At 34.2% G+C, this 26,219-nt stretch overlaps 4 protein-coding genes and 1 long non-coding RNA gene across 5 annotated transcripts; 2 read left to right on the plus strand and 3 right to left on the minus strand.

Annotated features, from left to right (window-relative positions):
* Positions 1–525: 525 nt before the first annotated feature.
* LOC142613400 (putative GTP diphosphokinase RSH1, chloroplastic) lies at positions 526–9,202 on the plus strand. Its single transcript, XM_075785758.1, has 24 exons — positions 526–878; positions 1,221–1,411; positions 2,265–2,444; positions 2,554–2,619; positions 2,717–2,809; positions 2,902–3,033; positions 3,150–3,251; positions 3,336–3,413; positions 3,495–3,566; positions 4,236–4,343; positions 4,526–4,623; positions 5,079–5,139; positions 5,247–5,309; positions 5,404–5,460; positions 5,549–5,650; positions 5,872–6,030; positions 6,153–6,284; positions 6,440–6,526; positions 6,662–6,733; positions 7,486–7,572; positions 7,663–8,095; positions 8,417–8,478; positions 8,585–8,653; positions 8,760–9,202. The coding sequence occupies exons 1-24, from the start codon at positions 854–856 to the stop codon at positions 8,862–8,864; spliced, it is 2,634 nt and encodes an 877-aa protein (XP_075641873.1). The 5' UTR covers positions 526–853; the 3' UTR covers positions 8,865–9,202.
* Positions 9,203–9,266: 64 nt separating this feature from the next.
* LOC142613402 (uncharacterized) lies at positions 9,267–11,851 on the minus strand. The gene is made up of 3 exons (XM_075785759.1): positions 11,412–11,851; positions 11,237–11,315; positions 9,267–10,206 (listed from the first exon to the last, which is right to left on the minus strand). The coding sequence occupies exons 1-3, from the start codon at positions 11,693–11,695 to the stop codon at positions 9,607–9,609; spliced, it is 963 nt and encodes a 320-aa protein (XP_075641874.1). The 5' UTR covers positions 11,696–11,851; the 3' UTR covers positions 9,267–9,606.
* A 3,393-nt stretch (positions 11,852–15,244) lies between these two features.
* LOC142611822 (protein SEED AND ROOT HAIR PROTECTIVE PROTEIN-like) lies at positions 15,245–16,475 on the minus strand. Its single transcript, XM_075783965.1, has 2 exons — positions 16,256–16,475; positions 15,245–15,928 (listed from the first exon to the last, which is right to left on the minus strand). Exons 1-2 carry the CDS (start codon positions 16,470–16,472, stop codon positions 15,594–15,596), a joined length of 552 nt encoding a protein of 183 aa, XP_075640080.1. The 5' UTR covers positions 16,473–16,475; the 3' UTR covers positions 15,245–15,593.
* A 4,178-nt stretch (positions 16,476–20,653) lies between these two features.
* On the plus strand, positions 20,654–22,948 carry LOC142613829 (uncharacterized). Its single transcript, XR_012840314.1, has 3 exons — positions 20,654–20,810; positions 21,736–21,803; positions 22,707–22,948. It is a non-coding gene; the product is annotated as an uncharacterized LOC142613829 (long non-coding RNA).
* Positions 22,949–23,281: 333 nt separating this feature from the next.
* LOC142612314 (protein SEED AND ROOT HAIR PROTECTIVE PROTEIN-like) lies at positions 23,282–24,369 on the minus strand. Its single transcript, XM_075784420.1, has 3 exons — positions 24,224–24,369; positions 24,014–24,135; positions 23,282–23,610 (listed from the first exon to the last, which is right to left on the minus strand). The coding sequence occupies exons 1-3, from the start codon at positions 24,367–24,369 to the stop codon at positions 23,282–23,284; spliced, it is 597 nt and encodes a 198-aa protein (XP_075640535.1).
* Between the last annotated feature and the right edge of the window lie 1,850 nt (positions 24,370–26,219).

Below are 26,219 nucleotides of genomic sequence, written 5' to 3' on the forward strand. Positions count from 1 at the left end.
TTTTAAGACAAGTGAACTAAAAGCAAAATCCAATTTTATATGAATATGCAAACAAAAATGAGAAAAAAGGAATCAGAAAACATATTCATCAACAATAAGAAAAAGGTTTTTTTTTTTTTTTTTGTGCCCTATAAAGTATAATAATACCCCAATTTAATCATTGCACATCCTTGATGTGATGGTCACTCCACAAGTATAAGTGTTTATACTTGTGGGGTGTGGGGCAAAGATCGGGTTCAAGTTTTCAAGAAAAAATTTCACACACGTATACACTTAAATTAAGCTAAAACAGAATTCTATCTTGTAAAAAAAAAAAAAAAAACTAATTTACAAATTTGCCTACGTGTCATTATTTGTTAATGATGGTGCAAAGTTCCAATTTGGACACTCTCTACGATAACCCCTCCACACACACCCAAAAAAAAAAATCAACCTCACGAAAATTTCCAACAATTTTCTACCTTCTCAAATATAAATAGCCCCCCAAAGAGAAAATTAAAAAAATAAAAATAAAAACTAAACAGAAAAATCTTTATCAAACTGTATTTGTGTGGCTTTGGCTCAGCTTTCTCTCTCTCTAAATTATCTCTTCGCCCCCTTCTTTGGTTTCAATCCCTCTCATACATACTTGTCCAAAACCCAACGTTTCGGTTGCCACACGAAACGCCCTTTATTTGCTGATTTCTTCAAAGCTCAGCTCTTGAAGCTCTAATAAGCAATGAGCTTTTGATGGTTTTGTCTTGGTGAAAATTTCATTGGAAGAGCTTTTGCCTTTCTGGGGTGTGTGCGTGTGTTTTGTGGGGTTTGTTTAATGCTGAGCTTGATTCAATGAGATTGCTCTGGCCCTTTATAAATGGCCTCTGCTTCTTCCATGTCAGGTATGTTAAGCCTACTCTGTTTGGTTGCTGAGAAAATGTGGGAAAATTGAATTAAATTTGAAATTTTGAGTATTGGGTTTTCATTGTTTGGTACTTTGAAGCACTAAACGATGCAAAAGATGTAAACTTTAGTGAAATTTGGCCTTTAGTACTGCTATGTTACTTGGTTGAGTTGAATTTTTTGTTTTTAGCTAACCATATAGTTTTCTCAGCAACCAAACGGAGCATGAAGAGACAGTCTTTAACAATTTTGCCATTTTGGGTTTTTGATCGATTTGTTTTTGTTGGTGAATTTGGGGTTTTGATATTGGAATAAATGTGTACCTGTTGTGAATCTTGTAGTTTCAGTAGAATGCGTAAACTTGTGTAAGTTTTCAAAGTGGGATGGGAGTGGAAGATATGATTGTAGCTTTCTATCGTGTGCGTGGAAAGCGCCGAGGGTCTTGACCGGGTTCCTTGCAAGTACAGCTCATCCACCTCAGTGTTCCTTGTTGTCTCACTGTCGAAATGGGAGAAGAAGCCGGAATAATTCTGTAAAGTTTCTTGATTTGTCTTAGGATATTTAGCATTTGAATTTGGTTTCTGCAAGCCAGATATTTAGCATTTTATCTATTATATGTTTATGGTGTTCATAACTTTGGAACCATATAGATTTTGTTGCAAGACGATTAGTTCTATACGCAAGTTTGAAATTTTGACTGATGTTAGAATTTTTAAGTTAAACTTGAGATGGTGGTTTAATGTGTAGGAAGCATCCAATTATCTTGTACTTGTATTTGGTTAACATTTTTGCAGTGTATTAATATAGGATTATAACAAAATTGGAACATGATTTAGAAATCTTAATCATCAATGAGAATGAGAAGTGTAGTTGATTTTGTATTAGATATCACATGTACTTTCAAGATATGAGCATTGAGCAACTAAGGAAAAGAAGGATTGTTATACTTATCCACTTTTCTTAATATAACTTTTGGACCCCCCCCCCCCCCTCCCCCCACTTATCGCCTTGTCGAAATGCAAAATATGTTTGCAAAACATTTTATTAATTTGTAATAAGATTTCTGTTTTGTGGAGTATAGATTGTCACAAGTAAGTTCATGGTTATGTCACAAAAAATTTGCAATGTTTCACATTGAAAGTGTGACATTTTTTATAAGAAAGTAGTACAAATTTAATGATAAAGAATAATGCTTTATGTTCACGATGATAAACACAAAGTGTTACAAAAAATACAAAAGTATCGAATGGAAAATACATTGACAGTGTGACTTGCTCAAGGGTTGATGAAACTTTAGTTTGTAATTTGTATTTACTAACGATTGGTTGTCCAAACTAGCTTGCATAATTAGTAATCACAAAACCTGTTCAATCTTCCTCTTCCAGAGATGTGAAGTCTGTGATACTAGAGGTTGTTATTCTAATGAAGCTTTGGAATTTGCTCTTCTTCAAAAACTCACAAAACCAAGCATGCTTCATGCTGCTTGTAAAAGGTGGCGCATGTGTTGTTCTTCATCCCACTCTTCAGATGCGTTCACTGAGTTTTCTCCAGAAAGGTTGTGGGAGGTATAGTCCAACATCTCGCAGTAATGAGAACGATGATATTATTTTATATAAAGATATTGTTTCTCATGGTTTTATTTATAGACTTAACCTGATCCTGTAATTGCCTCAGGATCTTAAACCTAGTATTTCATACCTTTCACCTAAAGAACTAGAATTGGTCCATAAGGCTCTCAAGGTTAGCTCTCTGCGTGCAATCCTAGTATTCTCGTTCTTGCAAAGTAATCCTTTTGAAGTGGTGTTCATATCTAAATGAAGCCTTCCTGTTGGTGCAGCTGGCTTTTGAGGCTCATGATGGCCAAAAAAGACGCAGTGGAGAGCCCTTCATCATTCATCCCGTTGAAGTTGCTCGCATACTAGGAGAACTTGTGAGTCATACAAAGTTAACAAAAAAGCCCTCTTTTAGAATGATATCTTTGTTGCAATCTGCAATAAAAATTTACTCAAATTGTTCTTTTAGGAATTGGATTGGGAGTCTGTTGCTGCTGGATTACTGCATGACACAGTTGAGGATACAAATGTTGTTACTTTTGAAAGGATAGAGGAGGAATTTGGTACTACCGTGCGTCGCATTGTAGAAGGAGAGACTAAGGTACTTCATATATTTATGGGTGATAACTTTGGAAACCTTTGTTCTTCTGTCATTTTGAACAAACTCCAGATTACATTGGTTGAGCATTGGTTTCATACTTTTCTTTTCCTGATTAGGTATCTAAATTGGGAAAACTGAAGTACAAGAATGAAAGTGATTCCGTACAAGATGTAAAAGCTGATGACCTGCATCAGATGTTTCTTGCTATGACAGAGGAGGTGACATATTCTTTATAAAGTTTGTCAATGCTCTGTCTTGCCTATAATGAAATCCGTTTGAGACTGAAAGAGTTGCTGTTTCAGGTCCGTGTCATCATTGTCAAACTAGCTGACAGATTACATAACATGCGAACTCTTTCTCACATGCCCCCACGTAAGCAGGTAGTGTTTCATTGGTGTTATATTAGTTGGCTGTTGACCCTGTTATTTGTATTCTTATTGACATTGTAATTTTGCATGCAGTCCAGCATAGCAGTGGAAACTTTGCAGGTCTTTGCTCCTCTAGCGAAGTTGCTTGGGATGTACCAAATCAAGGTAGATCCTTATGTTTCTTTACACTTTTATTTCTGTTAATGCTTTGGAGTTCTAGACACTTTTCTGTTCACACTTCACATTCTTCCTTTACATTATAATGCTGGCGTTAGTTATTGTTTTTTATGGCCAATTTCTCTCATAATTTTCTGTCTGTATATGTTGTCAAAGTTTGAAATGATGAAGGTAGCCAGGTAGGTTTGGTTCTTTGAACCAAGTGATATCTTAATTTGCTGAAGGTTGGTTTGAGGTGAGACCAAAAAAATCTGGTTATATGGGTTGAAAGTTCCACAAATCTATTTCAGTGACTGAGACATAGCATATTTTATGGCCCTAAGCTAACATACCATTGCTAAGGCATCTTTGAGAAGGACCATTTAATTATCTCATTTTCACCAAGAGCTAATTTGTACTATCTTGATTTTGACCCCCCCCCCCCCCCCCAAAAAAAAAAATCCTGAAAAGATAGATTCTCAGGGGGTGATTGCGCTATTTTATGCATGCTTGATTAAGTGTAGCAAACTAGCAATGATGATCCCTGCATGCCTTTCTTACGCAAAGTCTCAACCTTTTTGGTGTTAAAGTGAAAATTCATGTCCTATTTTTTGTCTCTTTGGCTATTGTTGGCCCAGTTACTGCTTATTCCAATAAAATAATGGTAATGTGCTGCAGTCCGAACTTGAAAATCTATCCTTCATGTACACAAATGCTGAAGATTATGCTAAAGTTAAGAGAAGAGTTGCAGACCTCTATAAAGATCACGAGAAAGAACTTGTGGAGGTAATGCTCCTCTTTTTTAAACGAAATTTCTTGATTAGAGAACTTAGAAAGTTATTAACTGCATCATGTCTTTGATAACATATGATGTTAGAATTTAATTCATGGATAATCTCAAGTCAGGAGCTTTCAGGTGTTCTTGTCTTGAAGGGATTTACTTATCAAGCCTTCTCTCTTTGAATCAGGCCAACAAAATTTTGATGGAGAAGATTGAGGATGATCAGTTCTTAAACCTGATGACTGTGAAAACTGAAGTTCACTCTGTGTGTAAGGAGCCATACAGGTCAGACCATGAATCTTACTTCCATTTGTTAGTTTGCTTAGTTGCCTCCTTGTTATATTTTTTTAATCCATTATCCTTGTCATGCCTGATGTCATTATATGCTTTAAGTTGGCAAGTTTTATATCTATCATTTGTGATCAAGTAGCTGATTAGGTGGTCTATTTCTACATGGAGAATCTCAACATGCAAATTAATCACATACTTCAACTAATGCCTTATCGGCTGTAATATTAGTTATACGCGTGGATGTATTACACAAGATCCCTATTGGGTGTTCAAGAGGTTTAAAGGAGATGACCTCTGACTTGTGTAGATGTTTTAGCCTTATTTACTATGGGATAAAGCATTTCCTGTTTGAGATGAATTTACCATCTTTTCTGATGGCCTATTTTAAGTTTGTTATAAAGCGTTCTCTTACAGGCGCTGAAAATGAGATTTTCATTGTTAAATTGCAGTATCTATAGAGCTGTCCTCAAATCTAAAGGCTCTATCAATGAGATTAATCAAATTGCACAGGTTTGTTGTGATATCTTATCTGTACACTGAATTGAAACTGGGACGAGAAAATTTACATGAAGTTTGACATCTACATATTCACATATTTCTTACTCTGTCATAACCAGCTTCGTATTGTCATAAAACCAAAGTCATGTGTTGGAGTTGGGCCTTTATGCAGTCCACAGCAGGTAAATCCTCAACCTTGCCAAAGGATCTAGGTGTCTTTGCTGCACTCAGTACTTCGTTTACCACTGATTTTTCTGATTGTTGTATTTCCCACAGATTTGCTACCATGTTCTTGGGTTGGTCCATGGAGTCTGGACCCCTATTCCTCGAGCTGTGCGTATGCTGCTGCCTTCACTGTGAAGAATAATTGATAAGAGTTTAAAAATCTATTATATATGACTTTTTTTTTTTTTGGTAACAGGTCAAAGACTATATAGCAACCCCAAAACCTAATGGCTATCAAAGTCTCCACACAACAGTGATTCCTTTTCTGTATGAGAGCATGTTTAGGATAGAAGTTCAGGTAGTCTTGGATGATCATTATTGACTAGTTCCCTTTTTCTGCATAGTTGGAAATAAGGCTTTTAAGAAGTTGTTAATTTCTTTTATTTGGGTCTCTTTTCAGAAACCTTTTTAAGATTTTATTATTATCCATAAGTCTCAGTTCTAATTTTTTTCTTTATAATTATTTATATATTTTCTTGTGGGATGTTTCCTAATCTTTGGGGTTCCCATTTTTGGCAGATAAGAACAGAAGAGATGAACCTTATAGCTGAAAGAGGCATTGCTGCTCATTATAGTGGGAGAGTATTTGTTAATGGTTTAGTTGGACGTGCGATGCCTAATGGTAGAAGCTCTAGAGGAAAGACTGTCTCTCTTTCCAATGCAAACATTGCTCTCAGGGTAATTTATCAATTTCTTTTAAAATCTGTGATAATTAGCAATCCTTCCTGAAGGGATTTCAGGGAAAACCCTTTCAAGATTTCAATGCTAATTTCAAATATGAAGTCCTCTGTTTCCTCCAGATTGGCTGGCTCAATGCAATCAGAGAATGGCAAGAGGAGTTTGTGGGCAACATGAGCTCTAGGGAATTTGTTGACACTATCACTAGAGATCTGTTAGGTAGCCGTGTCTTTGTGTTTACACCAAGGGGAGAGGTAACATAGTGGATTCTTTAACATACTAGTTTTTTTTCCTGATTATTGTTATTATTTTGGTTTCATCTTTTGAATATTGATGAGAAAAGACAGAATATATCTTCAAATAGGAGAACATAGTGCTCAAGTTTCTTGACAGTTGACATTATGTGCAGATTAAAAACCTGCCTAAGGGTGCAACTGTTATTGACTATGCTTATATGATACACACTGATATTGGCAACAAGATGGTAGCTGCAAAGGTATTTTTCTCAATTTTGATTAGTATGATATTCTTCTGTCAATTCGAGTGTTACTCCTAACAAAAACAAAGCAATCAGAAAACAAAAACTAAACTTGGCAATCTGAGTTGTGGTGCATGACTTTCTTTTGTGCAGGTCAATGGTAATCTTGTTTCTCCTATGCATGTGCTTGCAAATGCGGAAGTTGTGGAGATAATCACATATGATGTAAGTATTTATAAATTCTCTTAATGCAATTTCCTTTTCATTGAACATAACTTATGGGATGTGCGTAATTCCTTGAGTATCATTACTTTTAGAAAAAAAAATTAGGAGGGGGAGAAAGAGAAAGAGAGAGTTCCTTCAATATGATTTAGCTAACTGTTATTTTAATTATTTACTTTGCAGTCAAGTGTAAAGATGCCATACTTTTCACTTAAATTTACGAATAATATCACTATAATCAGAATTTTGTCATCCAAATAGTTTGTGCATTGTCTGGTCAAGCAAAGTTGGCAAGGCATTGCCTTTGCTGGAGTCATCAAGAGAACCTATGAGAGTAACTCAAATAGCACCGCACCTCCTCCCTTTGCAAGAGCAAGGTGGAGAGGGTGAGGTTGTGGATTCAGTGTAATTACCAATAATAAAAAAATGAATCTGTTGAGTGTCACTGTTTGTGAATAGATGTTTGAAACTATCAACAAATGTCCATGTGCATACTGGATAAACCAATGTCAACTGGTAGCTCAGTAGTTTTCCTTTATTATGAACATATGCTTTCATCATTATTATATGATTCTTTATTTTGAAGTATATTGGTAAATTTTTCCAGTCTTGTATTGTGTATTAAGTATCTTGTCCAGCAGAGAAATCTCAAATGCTTAACAAGAAGTAGTATGCTGACCTCTTTGGAGCAGTACATGCAATACTCAGTTACAGAAACTGCTTTTTAAAGGCTCACAATTTTCTTGATTTACCAGGCACTCTCAAGCAAATCAGCTTTCCAGAGGCATAAGCAATGGTTGCAGCATGCTAAGACACGTAGTGCCAGACACAAAATTATGAAAGTAGGCATTGTTGTGTGGAATATGGATGGCTCTTTGTTCCTATTTATACTAACCTTTCCTTGAATAATTATAAATTTATCTTGTGTGTAGTTTTTAAGGGAGCAAGCTGCACTATCTGCTGCTGAGATAACAGCAGATACTGTAATTGATTTCATTGCTGATTCTGAAGAGGAGAGTGAAACAGAAGAGCTCCCAGATCCTTCCAAGGCAAGCAAACCAATGTGGGAGAAAATCCTTATGAATGTTGTGGGAGTGTCATCCGCAGAGGGAAAAAATGGAAGTATTTGGGTCCCCAAGGTCAATGGAAAACATAGTAAGCATGTGCAGCGTGCAAGTTTGAAGGTTATAGGGGAGTTAGTCTCCGAGGGAAATGGTGTTGCCAAGATAATACAAGCGAACATTCCAATGTACAAAGAAGTCTTGCCTGGTTTGAAAAGTTGGCAAGCCAGCAAGATTGCCTCTTGGCACAGTCATGAAGGGCACTCAATCCAATGGTTTTGTGTGGTGTGCATAGATCGAAGAGGTAAGTTCTACTTAGTAAATAAAACCATGTTAGCTTTTCTTTTTCCCTTTCAGTAGCTTTGAAACATAGGTAGCATATGATGTGAGTAGGCATGCATGGCTCCTTCTCAACTATTTCCTATTTATACTTGCCATGCCATCAAGTAAATCTGATGGAGATCATGCTATAAAGTGAAATTCTCCTGTTAATTTTTAGTCTGACATTTTGTGGTGAGTCCACCAGCCACCTAAATTTCTAGCCACTATTTTGATCAATAAGTTTAGATTTCCTGTCATGAATATATTGCTTAACCTAGATTGCACGGTTAAACTATTATTTCAGGCATGCTGGCTGAGGTCACAACAGTATTGTCAGTTGCAGGCATTACTATATGTTCTTGTGTGGTGAGTGGTTGAAACTGATTCAATGGAAGGTTGAATTCATATCTTGAGTTCTACAAACAATGCTAGTTTATTATGCAACTCTAATTCTTTAACTTTTGTTGACTAGGCTGAGATTGATGGAGGAAGGGGAATTGCTGTCATGTTATTTCATATTGAAGGAAACCTGGAATGTTTGGTAGTGAATCAAACCTGATATTATCGCTACATATTTCTCTGTCTAGTTTCTATTTTGTTGTGTTAAATTTATGTATTCCTGATGTAAGATATTGCTTCTCCCTCAGGTAAATGCTTGCTCAAGCATAGATCTAATTCTTGGTGTTTTGGGATGGTCTACGGGTTGCAGCTGGCCAAGCTCAATAGAAAGCAGCCAATTTCTCGAGTGCTAAATGAAGCGACGCATACAAGCCCAGTTCACCCAGCTATACAATACAGGCCTGGGTACGAAGTTTTGTCCTCAGAAAGTTCTGATTCAGGGGTATTACATCCTAGATTTTGGGTATTTAATTCCTTAGTTCTCATCTATTTGTTCGACACTTATTACCAAATAAACCAGCAGCAGCCAAAGAGCTTAGTCTGTGGATTGAGGGCACTGTATATAGAAACAAGAGCGATAGGTTAAGAAATTATACACTTTGTAAAGATAATTGAGAGGACAGGACAGTAAAACAATTATAGGAAGATCTGTAAGAATATGTTGCTATATAAATTCTTTCTCCTTGATCTACGACTATAGTTTCTTCTCTCATGTATATACTCTATTTTTAATGTGTTACTGGAAAAATAAGTAGTTTTTCTTTTTCTTTTAATATATAATTTTTTATGCAAAAGCAGAAAGCAGTAATTGAAACAATTAAAATTCATACATCAACTGATAGCTTTCTGTTTATCTTCTAAGACTTGAGCTAAACCTGTTTCTTTCAAATCTTTAACCAAAGCCCTGAGACATCCATTGATGATATGGGGTGCTGCTTCATCTCATGTGATGTGTTATACTATTATATGATTGATTTTTTTTTTTTTTAATGCTCTCTGGCTTGATTGTGGTTCATGCCACACTCGACAGACTTTACATACTGCAGTTTTTTTTAGTTTAATAGTAAAAAAGTATAAACAATATTTAGTGCTTTTCTAAACTCCACGGATAATGGAAGAATCAAGGTAAAGTTGATAATAAGAAATGGCTTTATGATGGTTGAGAGAAAGTAACAGCATCAGCAGCACGAGCAATAACATTGAGAAAATCCAAAATCTCATCTTTGATGAGCGTGCTGGCTGCTTGTTCACCATAACTAGTTCTTCAGTGGTTTCATTCTCGTCACTACTATCGTCGAAGATATCACAGTCATCGCAGCTACAAGAGGAGCCATACTCTTCTGTTTTGGCTGTGTTATCTTCTTCCTCATTAGTCTCTTTAGGATTTTGAAAAATGATACTACTTGCTTTGTTTAATTCTTCTGATACTTCTTCTATTATCAACTCTGCTGGCCAAACTTCATCATTTGATTCCATGGAAGAGTCTCCTGTACCTTTGGAGCTTTCCTCGCCTTTCTCCACGGCACATTCCTCGTCCTCGTCGTCATCTTTCTCTTCAATCAAAATGGGACTCCCCGGTGCCAACAGTGAAGATTCTTGGATGACACCACAACCTTCGCGTGATGCAATGCTTTCTTGCTGATCACTCAAAGTACTCTCTTTTTCATCACTGATTTCAGTCATAGGTTTCTCCTCCTACAAAATTAATAATAATAATAATAATAATAATCTATATATATAAAACCGAAACCGCAATTCTCACAATTTTTCATGTCAGCATAATATTTAAATAAAATTATTTTTTTAGTTTAAACTTAACAATGAGTGAAACTCTATCTCTTTAACAAGTTCAACTTAAACTCAAACTCATCATTTTTTAAAACAAAATTATTTATGTTTAATCCAAATTTAACAAATAGTGAAACTCTATCTCTTTAATAAGTCCAACTTAAACTCAAACTCAAACCTCTGAAGCTCTCACAATTTTTCATATTAGCATAATATTTTTTTTTTAGTCTAAACTTAACAATAAGTGAAATTGTATTTCTCTAACAAGTCCAAATTAAACTCAAACGTTGATATTATTATTATTATTATTATTATTATTATTATTATTATCATCATTATCTCTCTATTTCACTAACGTTATATTTTATGATATGGTGCAAACTTATAGCCATAAATTATTCTTTTGAATTAACCCAATCTTTTTCTTATATTTTTTAATTTTTTAGTCATATATTTTGTTTTGTTTCAATAGTTTTAAAGTCGTGAATCATTTGATTCTTTAATATTTTTTAGTTTTTCAGAAGTTTTAATATCTGAATTTTTAAGTTATTTTTTGCAGTATCTGTAATTATTTGACAAATTTTTTGTAAGCTATTGCACATTTAAACAATGGCTTCATCATCAAATTATAATACAAATTGAAATCACACAGAAGTAAATCATGTAATGGTGTAATTTCTTAATTAATTTAAGATTTTATAAAATTATTTTAGTGTATCTCACAAATAGGTAGATTTCCGTGTATAGCACGGGTTAGCAACTAGTAATAATAATAATCATGACGTTAGTGTTTTACCATTTGATAGCACATAATGATTTATACAGCAAGGGCCCTGACAAAACTAGGGACTACAAACAATAACATATACAGTATATTCAAATTCATGCGCTACTGTGCAAGCAGTAAGAGAATTATCAAAGAGGAGGGATGAATTACCAGGATCAAACTTTTAGTATCGACCAATAACTCGCTGGGATCATCAATATGGATAACACTTGTCTCAGACGTTCCATGACTTGTGAAATTGCAAATTGACCATAGGCTTAAATTAAATACCAACATTGAAAAACACATAAAACATAACGATGCAACAGAATAAACAATCACTCACCGTGAATCACGAGTGGTTGAAGGTGCATCTTTTGAGAAAAAGCGCAAGCCTTCTCTTCTTTCATCTTCTTTTTTGCATCTGAAGTTCCTCTTTGATTCGTTTGACACACCTCTGTATACTTTTGGCTTGGCATCCCTTCTATTCTTGATTGTAAAAATTGCTATCAAACTTGCAAGAGCCAAGGCACCTCCCAACACAAGCACCCCTCCAATACCGTCTCTTTTGCCCTGGCTAATCTTGGTCTTCCTCTCATCTTTCTTGCTTGTGCTCTCTTGCCCCTCCATGTTAATTTTCTCTCTTCTTCTTTCTGTGTCTGTTTAGTTTATTATGTTGGGTTTGGGCAACAAAATGCAGTTGTTTTCTTTTTAAGGGAAGAGATGATGAGAGAGGAGTTAGTAGATGTAGGATTGACTTTGTGAGGGAGTGAAGTATCAATAATCAATATAGGAGGTTGAACCGGGCATAACTTAGGACAGATGTGGTAGTTACTACTACTTGGCATCTTATTGCCTTGCCACAACGTATTCACAAACAAAGATTCTCTTAGCCTCACCAAGGTGTCAGGTATCTTGGTCACCTTGGCTTAGGAACTTAGGGCAATGTCCTATCATATGTGCTGGTGCTACAACTAATAATTATAGTGCCTGGCCCATTAGCCACTGTCATTGTAGCTCCACGAAGTCCATGACCCAATTAATAAAACCAACAAGGGCGGTGAGAGAAATTGGGTTTTGATTGCCTTTTGCTGCTGGTCGTATTACAAGGTTGAAAGTAACAAGAGATGAAGGGTGTTTGCTCTTTAAAAAGAAATTTTGTGCCTACAAAACAACTTCAGAATTACTGGACGGGGCTTCCAATAAGGACAAACCATTTAGAAACTTTTAGTTGGGACAGTTTAAAATCCAAATAAAATTACTTTTTCTTAATGAATAAATATAATTTATTGAGAAGGAGAAAGGTTGAGTGGGCCTAGCTAGCATATCTCAATCCTCAAGAACAAAGATCCGAAGAAGAGAGTAGATGAGGAAGGCCCATCCCTTTACAAAAGGCAATCCAGCAAGTTAAGTTATGGACCACAGTTTGTTTCTTGCTCCACTAGAGATAAGAGAATCACAAAGCAGAAAACAATATATAGCCATTAAATGGAGCATCAATCCACAAGGTCTTCCCCTCTATTAGCATCAGTATAAGCACGAAGTAAAAGGGCTAAACCATGAGAAAAAGTATAGACCGTGGAACAAGGTACCTTTAATTCAGGTGTTTTCATGAACCAGTTAACTCAATTGATGAATGACATACGAGATTTGGAAGCAACTATTGCGATAAGGGTATGCATTGAGTACAGAGGAGAAATTAATTGGGGTAAAGGTTTCTTCATTATCAATTCCATATTCTTAAGTGAACCACATTGCCACCATACTACTTTATAGAGATCAACAGTTCCATCAGATTGAATCTCAAGCCTAAAGATCCATTCACAACCAACTAGACTATAGTACAATAATCAAAAGATGGAACCGTATAGTATAGGTAGTAGTACAAATAATACAATAGGTCTACATAATACTTGGGCTAAATATTCTATCTAAAAGAAATCAAATACGTATACATACATCTAGGATCGGTTCACTGGTTGTTTCACGTTGCTAACACCTCTATGTTCTTCCTCGCGGTTGTGCTTGCTACTAGAAAAATGTACACAAAATCCACGACCTAAGAACCATGGTAGAGAAAATTCAAGAACATGAGAGAAAGGGCCTCTTTTATTTCTTTCTAGCATTTTTTTTTTTTGGATACCTTCCTCACATTAGTTACACTTGTAATCCACCCCATGTAATCTATGTAATATAATATTATAAATCTAAAGCAAAGAATTTATTGTTGCTACGCTCTCATTGAACCACATTAACATAGCATTTTGGTCTAATTTGGTCCATTTGGTCTGTTCCGGTCTTTTCAGTCCAATTTGGTCCGTCAAGTGTATTTCGGTCTATTTGGTCTGTTCCAGTCCTTTCAGTCTACTTTGGTCCGTCAGATCCAGTTCGGTCCATTTCGTCTGTTCCGGTCTTTTCAATTCACTTTGGTTTGTTTGGTCTAGTTCAGTCCATTCGATCCACTTAAGTCTATTTGATCTATTTCAGCCCACTTTAGTGATATTTTGGGAGAGACGAAACTACACTATTGGTCCCTGAAGTTTACCCTATGTGCGCAATTGGTCCCTCAAGTTTGAAGTGAGCACAATTAGTCCCTTAAGTTTTAAAACTGAGTTGTATTGGTCTTTTTACTAACTGCTGTTAACGGTATTACTTACGTGGCTAACGGAACAATGACTTGGCATTTTTTTAATGACGTGGCATGTTTTTAATTAAAAAATTACAAACTAAATTTACATATGGGAAAAAATATTCACGGGTAGCAAATTAAAAAAATGAACTTTCTATCTATTGTAAATATTCACGGGTACCAAAGTTCCTTTTTTTTTTTCCTATCACTTCAGTCAAAAAAAAGAAGAAGTTGAATTTGAAAAATCTGTTGGAACAATCCTAGGCACAGGAAATGCTGGCTAATGACTATTCTTATTGGGAAAAAAAAAAAAAGTAAAAACCCATTTTATAATAAACTTCAATAAAATAATTGAATTTGAAACAAAAGATCTGATCAAAAAAAGAAAATGAATTTCTCTCAAACTCTCCCCTCAAATTTGGCGAACACCCACCAACATGCCGCCTTTGTTCTTGGCCTTCACAAGTGAAGTTTGAGGGGGTTGGGATGCCTCACCCATTTTTCTAAATGTCGCTGCCTCACCGATCTGTAGAGCTTGGTAAGTTTTGGTTTTGGAGGGGACCCACATGATTCAAGGGGATGAGTTGACGGTACTACTACTACTAATACCATTTTGATGTTGTGGTTGTTGATAAAACTATTGGTTTTAGAGCTAAATCTAAGCTTAGAATTGGTAGATCTGAGATGAGTTAGTTAGTTTGTTAAAATGGTGTTTGGTTGCTCCGACGGTGTTGTCTGAACTCGGAAACTTATTAGCTTGGCAGCATCGTCGGAGGCGACGCCGGAAGCTTCTCGACTTGGTGGCATCAATCATCATCGGCGGTGCAGCAGCATCTCAAGGAGCAAGCTTTGGAGGAAATCTAGTTTTCTATTTTTTTTCCTTATTATTTTATTACCGCAAGCTTTGGTACTCATGAATATTTACAGCAGATAGAGAGTTCATTTTTTTAATTTGGTATCTGTGAATATTTTTTCCCACATGTAAATTTAGTTTATAATTTTTTAATTAAAAACATGCCACGTCATTAAAAAAATGCCAAGTCATTGTTCCGTTAGCCACGTAAGTAACACCGTTAATAGCAGTTAGTAAAATGACCAATACAACTCAGTTTTAAAACTTAAGGGACTAATTGTGCTCACTTAAAACTTGAGGGACCAATTGTGCACACAGAGTAAACTTCAGGGACCAATAGTGTAGTTTCACCTTTGGAGGAGAGTTATGTGTAAAAAGAGGAGTTGCTTCATTGACAATCATGTCACATTCTCACTATAATGTTGGTAGTTCTTGATAAAAAATTTTTTTTTAATGTTATTAAAGTCTTGTATTTTTTTTCCCCTAATATAAATGATGAATTTACTTATATATGCTTCATCTTTTGGCTATTCAAGACGTATAAAAGATAAGTCATTTGTAAGGAGTGCTAGAAACAAATTCCAACGACACATTACATTATTTACAAATGATTACTTGTAGTCAAGTGAGTGTTCAAGGTTAAGTAGAGATTGTATCCCCCAAAGGGAGTAAAGGTCAAATTAATTTATTTTCCATTATTTCATATTTCTGAGCCTCCCACATGCAATGAAAATTGACTTGCTTAAGCTAATTAAAAGTACATCTTCCAATTCTTACCTCATGTTTTGGAGGTTTTTATAATTGAACTACTTCTTGTGGGGTGATCTTATAATATTTATACTTAACAAATGTCATCCTCTCCTTTCATTCTTCAATTACATAGCATTGTATCTGGCTTATAGCTTGGGCTTAGAGAGAAGGACACAGAAATTATTGCTTCTACGTATCCAGAAGCAAGTGAAAGAGACCTTTCTTTAACGACCAATAAAGTCAACAATAGACAAGAAAAGGCAAAACTTGGTTATTTATAATTATTTAGTACTATTTTAGTAACCATTAGATATTGATTTTGGCTCTGGAGTGAAAAAGAAAGGCCCCACGGTGTACAATTTCATCTTCTTGTCATTGAGGAGGCGATAAGAACCAAGGAGAGCACCACTAATCCCTTTGTTTACATCTGTTGGGACATTACAAGTCCCTGATGGAGAGAGCTCAAGGAAAGCCTTGCACTCCTTAAGCTTCCTATTGTCTTCGACCTCTGAAGGAGACAAAGTTGCAAAGAAGTATCCCTTTGGATCACATGCTTCACTCAAGAAGGAGAAAGGAGCTGCCTCGAACCCATGCTTATCAACTGCCAGACATGTTATCCTTGCCACGGCTCCTAGAAAAATATTTGAGTGACAAAATTAAGAAGACAATAAATAATATTGAGACATAATATATGTGACTAAAATAAGAACACTAAGTAATGGTCATTGTTTCTATGTATTTTGAGTGCAGTTCTTCCTATAATCAGAAAAGCAGTCCAAAGACTCTAAAAGGCCATAGCCCATAAGGCATTTGTGCCTTCTGTATGGGAAAAGTTGCTATATTTTTCTATACAGGAAATGCTTAACTAGTTAAATTAATTTTTCTTTTCTTGAAAACCTTTTCAAGGGATATATAGAGTATGACTAATCTGAAGAATGATATTAGGTGTAGGAATTACCTTCAAGTGGGATGAGTTTAGGCCCGGATTTGCAATAAACAAGCCCTTGGATGCCTATAATTGTGGAGAGAAGGTCTTCTTTTTCTACATTTGGTGTCTCAAGGTCCTGGCTTGGGCTGTACCCATCACCACTAGCAAATGCAATAACCAGCAGTAATAAGAGAAACAATGGGGCTGGAAAGAAGAAATGGTTTAGAGCCATTATTATGTGATGCATAAATAAAGATAAGGAGCAATGAGAGAAGTGCAGGGACTATTGTCATGGCCTAGCTTTTATATGGATTGTCCAATCATGTTATATTCATTATTCGGAGTAAAATAATAGAAGGTAGGAGCTTACTTGGTCGCACGTTTTTTTTTTTTTTTGAGACAAGGTCGCACGATTTATATATATATATATATATATATATATATATATATATATAACAATTGTAATGTTTAGGGTTCTAAATTATTTGCAACGACACATGCAAGGTGCAAAGCCAATCATCCTGTAAATATTTTACTAATTAATTTTCAACCATATAATATATTTAATTCCTTCCTTCTGGTCAAAACAATCAGATCATGTGTAGATAAAATTTCAAAAACTTTATTATCTCTCTTACATGCAATATTAAGTATACTTTTTTTTTTGTTTCTCAAAAAAAAAAAAAAATACTTTTTTCATCCGGTTTATTTTAAATCCATAATCTCACCCTCTCTACAGTTAAAAATGAAAGATATGTCATTTCAATTAAAAGTTCCATTCAAAACTGAATACATAAATGGTTACGAGACAGCTCTAATGGCTACTTCTTTGCAACATTATCTCCTTAACACAGTAATTTATTATGACATGAGAGTATAAAATTTTGAGTTCAAACCATGTTTCCACAATACCTTCCATTTTAAAACTTTCAACATGTTGGCCCCCACTTAATAAGGGATGTTGAGGCCCACACATGAAGGGGAAATATTAGATTAAAAAGAAATGTTGAGTCCACAATATTTTCACAACAAATTTTAGGTGGTAAGTTGTTATTGGTTCGAATTTGAACTCACTACTGAAAATACTTTTTTGCTCACCAATAACATTCAGTAACAACCTGCCATTTGAAATTTGTTGTAAAAATATGGTTGACATAGCATTTCTCTAAATTAAATCAAATGATAAAATTCACTTTCAAATGAGCTCATTAGCTTAGCAACCTTCCATTCAAAATATTCTCATATGTTGGGTAAGTTCAGTTAGGCTTCTCATACGTGAAGGGGAAATGTTAGATTGAATTATTAAATTCATAATTTTCTCTCAACCGAGCCAATTAACTTAGGAACGACTCTTGTTTGCCCTGAAGTTTGTATCACACGTAAAGGGGAAGTGTGAGATTAAATTCACCATTTTTGGCACTCAAGTTTGGGCTTCCAAATTTGACATCAAATCCAGTTGCTTTTTTTTTTTTTTTAAGTACTTATAATTTTTTGTTTGGTTAATGAGAAAATAAGGGAAAAAGTGATAGAAACATTAAATAAAAGTTCTAAATCTTGTTGATGTTTCTTGTTTGTCTGTGATGTACGCCCTATAGATGTTATAGCATTATGAAAGGGAAATCGACCATGTTTGTTGGGATATATATGACATTTTTTTGTCCATATTTTTTTGCACCAAAATAGATTTTTGAGTGACACTTGTTTCATTTGAAAGTAGATATTCGGGGCTTCAAGATGGGCACATATATGATTCAATTTTTATTTGAAACATGTTACGGCTAGTTGAAGTTCAAACAAATTTGAGAAGCACTACTAATTTCCATTGCCTTCGATTGATAAGACTTGAGGACCCTATCATACGCCAAACTAATTCTAATTTGTTTTTTAATGATTTATTTTTATTCCTATATAAGTTCACTATATAAACATGATTTTGAGAGGCTAAGGGGCCGTTTTGGTAACATTGTTCTAGTAACGTTGATTGTATTTTTTGAAAATACGTGTGGGTGAGAAGCACTACTAATTTCCATTGCCTTCGATTGATAAGACTTGAGGACCCTATCATATGCCAAACTAATTCTAATTTGTTTTTTAATGATTTATTTTTATTCATATATAAGTCGACTATATAAACATGATTTTGAGAGGCTAAGGGGCCGTTTTGGTAACATTGTTCTAATAACGTTGATTGTATTTTTTGAAAATACGTGTAGGTGAAAAAGTGTGTGGAAATACGTGTAATGTTGTTTAAAAACTGAAAATATGTATTTAAACACATGTACCAAACGAGTCCTAAGATAGACAAAATAAAAAATGGCCATTAACAGTATGAATCCTATTATACTTCATGGTGAACTCATTAGAACAGAAGTGCTTATTCTTATCAGTGTGTTCCTACTTCCTATACTTGTGATCAAAACTTGAAACCACTAAACAAATCAATCCAATGAGGCACTATAGTATCCAAAACCTTCAAGGTGATCCCTGGAATCACAAACGCAATTTGTGGAATGTATTCAAAAATAAAAGAGTTCAAGCAACCTAAAGCTGATTGTTGGTCACGTCTATAAATTATCTATTCGGTAGAGTCTAGAATCATAGGTATGTCACAAATTGTAAAACTTCAATTCTATTAGTGAATTCCTTCTCAGTTATGGAACCCTTGTTGTTAAAATTGATGCAAGTTGCTCAAGGCTTAAGTAATTATCTGCTGAGAATAGTGCAGGGCAGCAGTCCAATAGTGGAGCAGGCCAACAGAGCAAAGAGATGGTTGGTAGCTATACTGATGCTAGTACAAGCATAGTAGCATCATCACTAGCAGACAAGGTCAGCCACAACAATAGCTCTAAAGCAATTGTGTAGCAACCATGCAGTACCTTATCATGAAGTCTTCATACACGGCTTTGGAGACTATGATACACGTGGCTTATAATGATTAGACTGTCATGTAAATAATGAAAGACTATTGTACAGTTAGCATAGTAAGTAACTGATTTCCTAAAATTAGGGAGTTAGTTAATTTGAGACGTGTATATAAAGGATAGCTCTTATGTATTAAGATCAGTTGCTTGTATCATTCTTTTCTGATTCAATAAAATCTCTGATCTTCTATATATATATATATATATATATATATATATATATATATATATATATGTATGTATATATATATATATATATGTATGTATGTATAGAGAGAGAGAGAGAGAGAGAGAGAGAGAGATTTTATACTTGTAGTGGTTTTTCCTTTAGAGGCTCTCCATCAGTTTTCCACTTCATCAACATATGCAGTGTTGTTTACTTTATTGTTATTACCTTTCATACAATGATAGGCTAATATGTGGTCAATTGAATAATGTTAATTAATTTTCTGCCTAATAATTTAATTGATCAAAAAAGTTTCTTTCATGTACAATATTTTAAAACTTTTTTTTTTCTAGATACAGATGTCCTTTTGTCCAATTTATTTATTTTTAGTCCAATAAGTTAATGGAATTAAATTGTTTCGCATAAAATCTACGTTGATTTTTTTCTTTTTAATTTGAAAATAAGTTGTGATGTGTTAGGAGTTTTATAACTCAACTGACAGTTAGAGGGTGTTTGGTTTGTATTTTCAAACAACAATGTTCAATTTTTAAATAACATTACACGTATTTCCACAAATATTCTTAAACAACAATTTTCAGTTTTTAAATATATATACCAAACGGACCCTTAGTATTTTCAATAGAGAAATTCAGTATATAATTCCTTTTACCCATTATAACTTTTGAATTAGTAAAAAATAAATGAATAAATAAGTTGTAATGTGCCATAGTAAGACTATTTTTTTTAATCCTTTCAAAATAACAAATTACATGATAGGAGTTCAAACTACTTGCCACTTGAGTTTCTACACTTAATATTTGTGTGATGTGTGCGTGTATATGATGCGCACAACTCAATTATAAAAATTAAAGGGAATGAAAGGATGACGAAAGTCACATGGTTAAAACAAGAGCACAGAAACATGCCCTCAACTTATTACAAAGCTCAAATGGCAGATGTAACACCCTCAACCTAATTGTATAATTAAATTCATGAGTTTATATGTTTGTTATTACCTTAATTATTTTAAGTGCATTAAAACTTTCCTATTGTGATATTATAGAAGACATATGCTCTTTTAATGTTGTAGAAAAGAAATGCTAGAAAGATAAGGATATATATATATATATATACACACACATACACACACACACATACATACATATATGCAAAGTTATATTGTCATTGGGCCTTTCTTGAAATATAAGTTTATATGGGGTGAAAAGTATAAATGCCAAAAAGTGGAAAAGAGTGGGAAAAAGTGGTCTTTGATTTTTCTCCCATGCTATACACGTACAAGCCCTCAAAGTCAATTCCTCATCTTTTCTTTTGCTGTACCAGAAGCTTCTTGCTTCATTTCTCTTGCTTTTTCTTTTCTTTCTCTCTTTGCTTTCACATGGCAAGACCTCTCTCTCTCCCTCTCTCACCAAAACAATAAATCTCACTCTAAAGAAGGATTTAAGAGCCTAAAACTAAAGTTTCAGCTTCAAATTGGTGGGTAAGTAATTAAAACTTTATTTGATTTTAGAGTATTTTGATAGTTTAATTGTTTTCCCTTCTTTGTTCTCAAATCTGATTTTAGGGGCTAAACTTGTGATTCTGTTTTTGTAAGTTGAAAGTTTGATGGTGTTATGGTCTATTGGATGCTTAATAAGTCATTTTAATGTTTATTGTCTTGGTATAAAAATATCCAAATGAATTGAAGACCATTTGCATTTAGTTGATGAATTTTGTATCAACTTGCACTGAAGCTGTCACTGTGACAGATTTGATGTTCACTACAAGAAAATTCTGTATTAAATCATTTTCTGTGAATTACGATGCTAGGAGTAGTTTTTATGAATTCTAAGACACATATGGTTGTTATGAAAGTGGTCTCACTGCATTTGGACTAATACAAAAATAATGGTTTAATTTCTAAGTTGTATAAATTTCTGTCAGGACAGATTTGAGCACGTTGCCTTGTACGATTTTTAATAAATTATGGTTTTATTCTTTGACTTTGAAATTTATACGGTATATATTAGACATACAGGGGAGTAGTTCTGTAAAATTTCATGACATTTGGATGTGTTTTGACAGCCCATTCGTATTTTACAAATGGGGAATTTGCTACTGGAATGATCAGTAAACAGTGTAGGATAACTATGACTTTGTAGATTTAATTTTGAAGTTAGGGTAAAGGTTTTGAGCTATAATTTAATGTGCTTATCTTTTGGTATGTTTAGATCATATATGAATTTTTATGGCTTGGTTTCTCTATGTTTTGGTATGTTATGAGTTTGGTGATTGTACCTTGTTTTAGGGGAAACTCTATGTGATGGGAATTAAGATTTTACTAAGTTGAGAGTTAGGTTGTGTTTGAGGTACAAGTTTATATTTTAGGAAGAGTTGTTAGTAATAAGTTTTGGTCTTTCATTTAGGTGACGAGAACGAGAACACGGACACTTGAGCTCCTCTGGTACAAATCTCTCGCGTCTTCTGTTTTCAGGTAAGGGATTTGTGACATGTGCGTTTGATAAGTAAAATGACTATTTAGAAAACTATAATACATTAAAACCTTTTAATTAGAGATATTACATATAAGCATGATTCAAGTAAAGATTTATGTTCGTGACTTATTAAATCCAATATATATATATATATATATATATATATATATATATATATATATATATATATATATATATAATAATTTTAGCATATTGATGCTATTACTCATATCACGAACATAATGTTTAAAGAAAGAATTGGATATGCTACTGTTATTAAATAGTTATGTAAAAGTATAGTATCTGAAAAGTATAGTTTTTAGTTATTCCATTGTCATGATCTGAACTCAGCCAGTAGGGGTTATAGTACTGGTATTGCCATGGAGATTCTGTTTGGCCATTAAAAATGGGACTGGCTCTGCTGTACCCACCCTTGTTGGTAACCGCCAACTTGCGGAGGATGTCAACCTACCCCCTGGTTGAAAGTATGTATTATGATATGATTCCGAAATTACCTAGCATTGTGGGGAATATTGGATGCCTGGCACTAAGTGCTGGAAGCCTCTCAAAGTTGTGACAGACTTACAATTGGACTAACTAATATGTATTATAAAAGAGCTATTAAGCTATTTGAAAGTTATAAGAAAAGTATGATGATAAGAAAAATATGTTGAATTATGTTTAAGTTCCTTATCATGTTCTTTTATTATTATATGAAAGGAAAATGAAGTATTTTCATTTAAAAGTTCATAAGTTAATTTAAGAACAATATGAATAGTATAAAGGCTAGTTTATCAAAGCTGGCATATCCATAAAGTATTTGATTTACATGCATTCTTATCAAAGGCCCATGGAGCTTAAAAACCTTACTGGGCTTCGCAGCTCACCCTATTATATTTCAGTGCACAGGTTCTTCCTAGAAGCAGCGAGAGTATTAGAGGTGGCAAGATTCTGTGATTCTCTTTTGTTTAGATTGTATAGTTTTTTTTGTTGTATAAAAGGAATCAAGATGTACTTGATCCTTTGAGCACAGATGTAATTCTGAACTTTAGTTTGGTTTGAACCCCAGTGGTATGTCTTTGGGGTTAGGTTTGTAAATAAGAGTTTTTGCTAAACGTTTAGCTATGTAATATTTGCACGAATACCTGAAGTTCAGCCAAGTGGCAATCTTGCAAAGTTCAAATGAAATGAATTTTCAAGGTTTTCACATTTTTGTATATTATGGCTTTTATGCAAGAAAATAAGCAGGTATACAGGAAACAATTCTTGATAAGCACCTTCTGTTTAGGTTGGTTCGTGTTAGTATTAAGGTAAACTTGATATTAACATGCCGGTCATGCTCTAAATTCTGAAGTACAGGTTTGGGTCGTGACAACAGAGGCTATATAACCTTCTACCACCAATAAAATAAATACCAAACCACAGAATTCATTTTCACAGCTTCTCCAAAACAAAATTAAAATAGGCATATTGTACTCTAGTAACCATTAGGAACCGACTGGGTCTCTGGGGTGTAGAAGAAAGGCCCAACGGAGTATAATTTCATATTCTTTTCGTTGAGGACACGGTAAGAAGAAAGGAGACCACCACTAATACCATGATTAACATCGGTAGGAACTTTACAAGTATCCAGTGGAGAATAATCTAGGAATGCCTTAATCTTCTTATTATTCAAGAGGCTTGAATAAGGAGACAATGTTGCGAAGAAGTAGCCATTTGCATCACATCCATTACTCAATATTGAGAAAGGAGCTGTCTCGTACCCCTTATCATCAACAGCTACACATGCTATTCTTGCCACAGCTCCTGCATTTACCAAAAAATATCAGTGAATAAATTAAATAAGATTTTCCTAATATGAGAAATACACTTTTCTTTAATTAAGTGGTCTTATACAACCCATAGTATGATAGACTAGCTAGGAAAAAATGATAAATTAATATATTTGTCATTTTTTTTTTTTAGTAGTTTAAGTTTCTAAGATAAGTGATAAGTGATAATTTATCATATAATCATTAGTTTAACATATTTGAACTATTTATCTCTAACAAATTAAGACAAGAAAACGAGCCTTCTTATAGGCAATATAACTCAGTGATCTCGTGCTTACGTAAAGATAGATTTTCATCAAATTAAATGTTACTCAAATGTACATGAAGGGAGCAATTACTGTAAATTTCACAAAGAGAATCAGAAGTAAGAAGATTACCTTTAAGCGCGAAGTAGTTGGAGCCTGCTTTACATAAAACATGCCCTTGAATACCAATGATTGTTGGGAGTATCTCATCCTTTCCTTCTTGCTTTGGTGTCTGATAATATGGTATCTTGGGGAGATAAGACTAATAATTTTCTTCGGGTTTGGTTTTCTCAGTCTGGTTTAGTGAGAGTAGGTTTATATTCGGATGTTGGTGTGTTATAGTTTGGTTTAGTGGGAATAGGTTTATATTCAGGTTTTGGTGTATTATAGTCTGGTTTTGGAGCAGATCCATAATCGTTTGCAGAGGCAATAACTAGAAATGACAAAATAAGCATAGAGGTTGCAAACAAGAAACGTGTAGAAGCCATTTCTGTGTTATGTATGCACAAAAGGGAATGAAGGATATTAGTGCAGTGATGAAGAGGCTACAATTTGCATGGCCTTTTACAAGGAGGTTGTTCGATTATGTTAAGAACCTCGCGTGAAATAAAATATATATTATTTGAGGGGTTACTTGGATGCACGATAGCAAATGTATAATAGTCTTTGATAGCACAAAATGATCTTGAATTAATGCTTACCACATTCGGATTCTTGAGTCCAATGTGCATGGTATGCGAAAGCTGTAGTAGTCTTAGCACACAGCCGAATTTTCAAATTTTAGAATGCAATTTAATTAATTAATGTCACAGAAGGTAGAGAAAATATTGAAGATTTTTTTTTTATAGGAAAGAGAAAAAAAAGAAAAAGAAAAAGAAATTATAAGTATTGACTGTTTTAACTTTTATAGCCTGTTTGGATGTTTAAAAAATGAGGGAGAGTAGAGTAGAGGGAGGGAGAGTAATTTAAATCCCTTGTTTGGAAGTTTTTTAAGGAAGGAGGGAGAGGGGTTTGGGGGGGTTTCAATTACCTCTAACCCCTTATTTTTAATTCCCCCAAATTGGAGAGATTTGGAGGGAGAGTAGAGTAGATAAATTATTGACTAAATGAATTCTCCAATTTACCCTTTTTAAATTAACAAAATTACAAACCAATTAATCATAGACCAATGTTGCAATTTATTTTCAAATATGGGTAAATTTGTCTATTTAATCATTTTCTCTCTTTTCCATCTCAATTTTAAAAACATCCAAACAAGGGGAAGGGCTAATTACTCCCTTCCCCCTTACTAATTTTAAAAACATCCAAACAAGGTGGAGGGTAATCATTTCACTCTACTCTCCTCCCCACTACTCTCCTCTCCTCTACTCTCCTCCCTCTCTAAACTTCCAAACAGGCCATTAGGGGAGGAAAAGTGGAAATCCATGTAGGCTTATTTTGGGAGGCCATTGGTAAATTATTGTGCAGTGACAAAAAATTTAAGCGACAATTTATAGATGTGGAATGTTAAGATTAGTAAATTGTGAATTGTGCGAACTTAAAAATTTATGTATTATTTAACTTTTCTTTTTTAGTGCTTTTTTTTTCTCTCTCCTCACTTTTTCAAGGGAAAGTACTTCTGTTTGTTATTGTTTTTTTTTTTTTATATACAAGATGGAATTTCTACTCTAACCTAATCTAAGTGTATATGTGTGTGAAGCTCTCTCCTGGAGACTTGAACCCCAGCCCTTACCCCCACACTTCACAAGCATTTATACCTGTGGAGTGACCATAGTACCAAAGATGTGCGGTGATATTGTTTTCTTATTTGAATTGAAAGAAAGACAAAGACAATAAGATCAAGTTTCTTTTTATTTATTTATGTATTTCATATGAAAAAAGAAAATGCAAGTCATACTAGGTTAACTCAACTCTCAAAAAACCGAATAAGAATCATAGGGTTTGCAACTGTTTTAAAAGGACACATATATTTTGATAAGTCAAGATGAAACATATCTAACCTAAACTCAATCGACCCAATCCATTTGCCAGGTCTAGGGTAGGAGGGTTTTGTTAAGGCATCGTACTCTTGCTTATCCATGAGATAATGTACAATGTTCGTGGTCTCGATATAGCCCTTAAGTTCTAAACATCAATAAGCAGTGGTTGCATAGTCTAACCATTTTCTAAAATTTCTAGTTAAGATTGACCAATATTCCAAGATTAAAGCACGTCTACAAATATGTGGTCATCGATTATGACATGAATGATATTTTCTCAGATTAATAAGATTGACCACCCTTGCCTTTTTCAAGAGATGGATCAATTTTTGTTAACAAAAATAAATAAATAAATAAGA

The sequence above is a fragment of the Castanea sativa genome, chromosome 10, assembly GCF_040712315.1.
Source record: "Castanea sativa cultivar Marrone di Chiusa Pesio chromosome 10, ASM4071231v1".
NCBI classification, from domain to species: domain Eukaryota; kingdom Viridiplantae; phylum Streptophyta; class Magnoliopsida; order Fagales; family Fagaceae; genus Castanea; species Castanea sativa.

Bases quoted from the DNA above. Each gene is read 5' to 3' on its own strand.
- LOC142611822 (XM_075783965.1), bottom strand. From the start codon at position 16,472: ATGCATCACATAATAATGGCTCTAAACCATTTCTTCTTTCCAGCCCCA. The intron at 15,929-16,255 runs GTAATTCCTACA...ATATTTTTCTAG, and splicing joins TAAACTCATCCCACTTGAAG to GAGCCGTGGCAAGGATAACA.
- LOC142613402 (XM_075785759.1), bottom strand. From the start codon at position 11,695: ATGGAGGGGCAAGAGAGCACAAGCAAGAAAGATGAGAGGAAGACCAAG. The intron at 11,316-11,411 runs GTGAGTGATTGT...CAATTTCACAAG, and splicing joins TCAACCACTCGTGATTCACG to TCATGGAACGTCTGAGACAA. The intron at 10,207-11,236 runs GTAATTCATCCC...TTAATTTTGTAG, and splicing joins ATACTAAAAGTTTGATCCTG to GAGGAGAAACCTATGACTGA.
- LOC142612314 (XM_075784420.1), bottom strand. From the start codon at position 24,369: ATGGCTTCTACACGTTTCTTGTTTGCAACCTCTATGCTTATTTTGTCA. The intron at 24,136-24,223 runs CTATAACACACC...TTAGTCTTATCT, and splicing joins CCTATTCCCACTAAACCAAA to CCCCAAGATACCATATTATC. The intron at 23,611-24,013 runs GTAATCTTCTTA...TGGTAAATGCAG, and splicing joins CAACTACTTCGCGCTTAAAG to GAGCTGTGGCAAGAATAGCA.
- LOC142613400 (XM_075785758.1), top strand. From the start codon at position 854: ATGGCCTCTGCTTCTTCCATGTCAG. The intron at 2,445-2,553 runs GTATAGTCCAAC...TAATTGCCTCAG, and splicing joins CTCCAGAAAGGTTGTGGGAG to GATCTTAAACCTAGTATTTC. The intron at 3,414-3,494 runs GTAGTGTTTCAT...TTTTGCATGCAG, and splicing joins ACATGCCCCCACGTAAGCAG to TCCAGCATAGCAGTGGAAAC.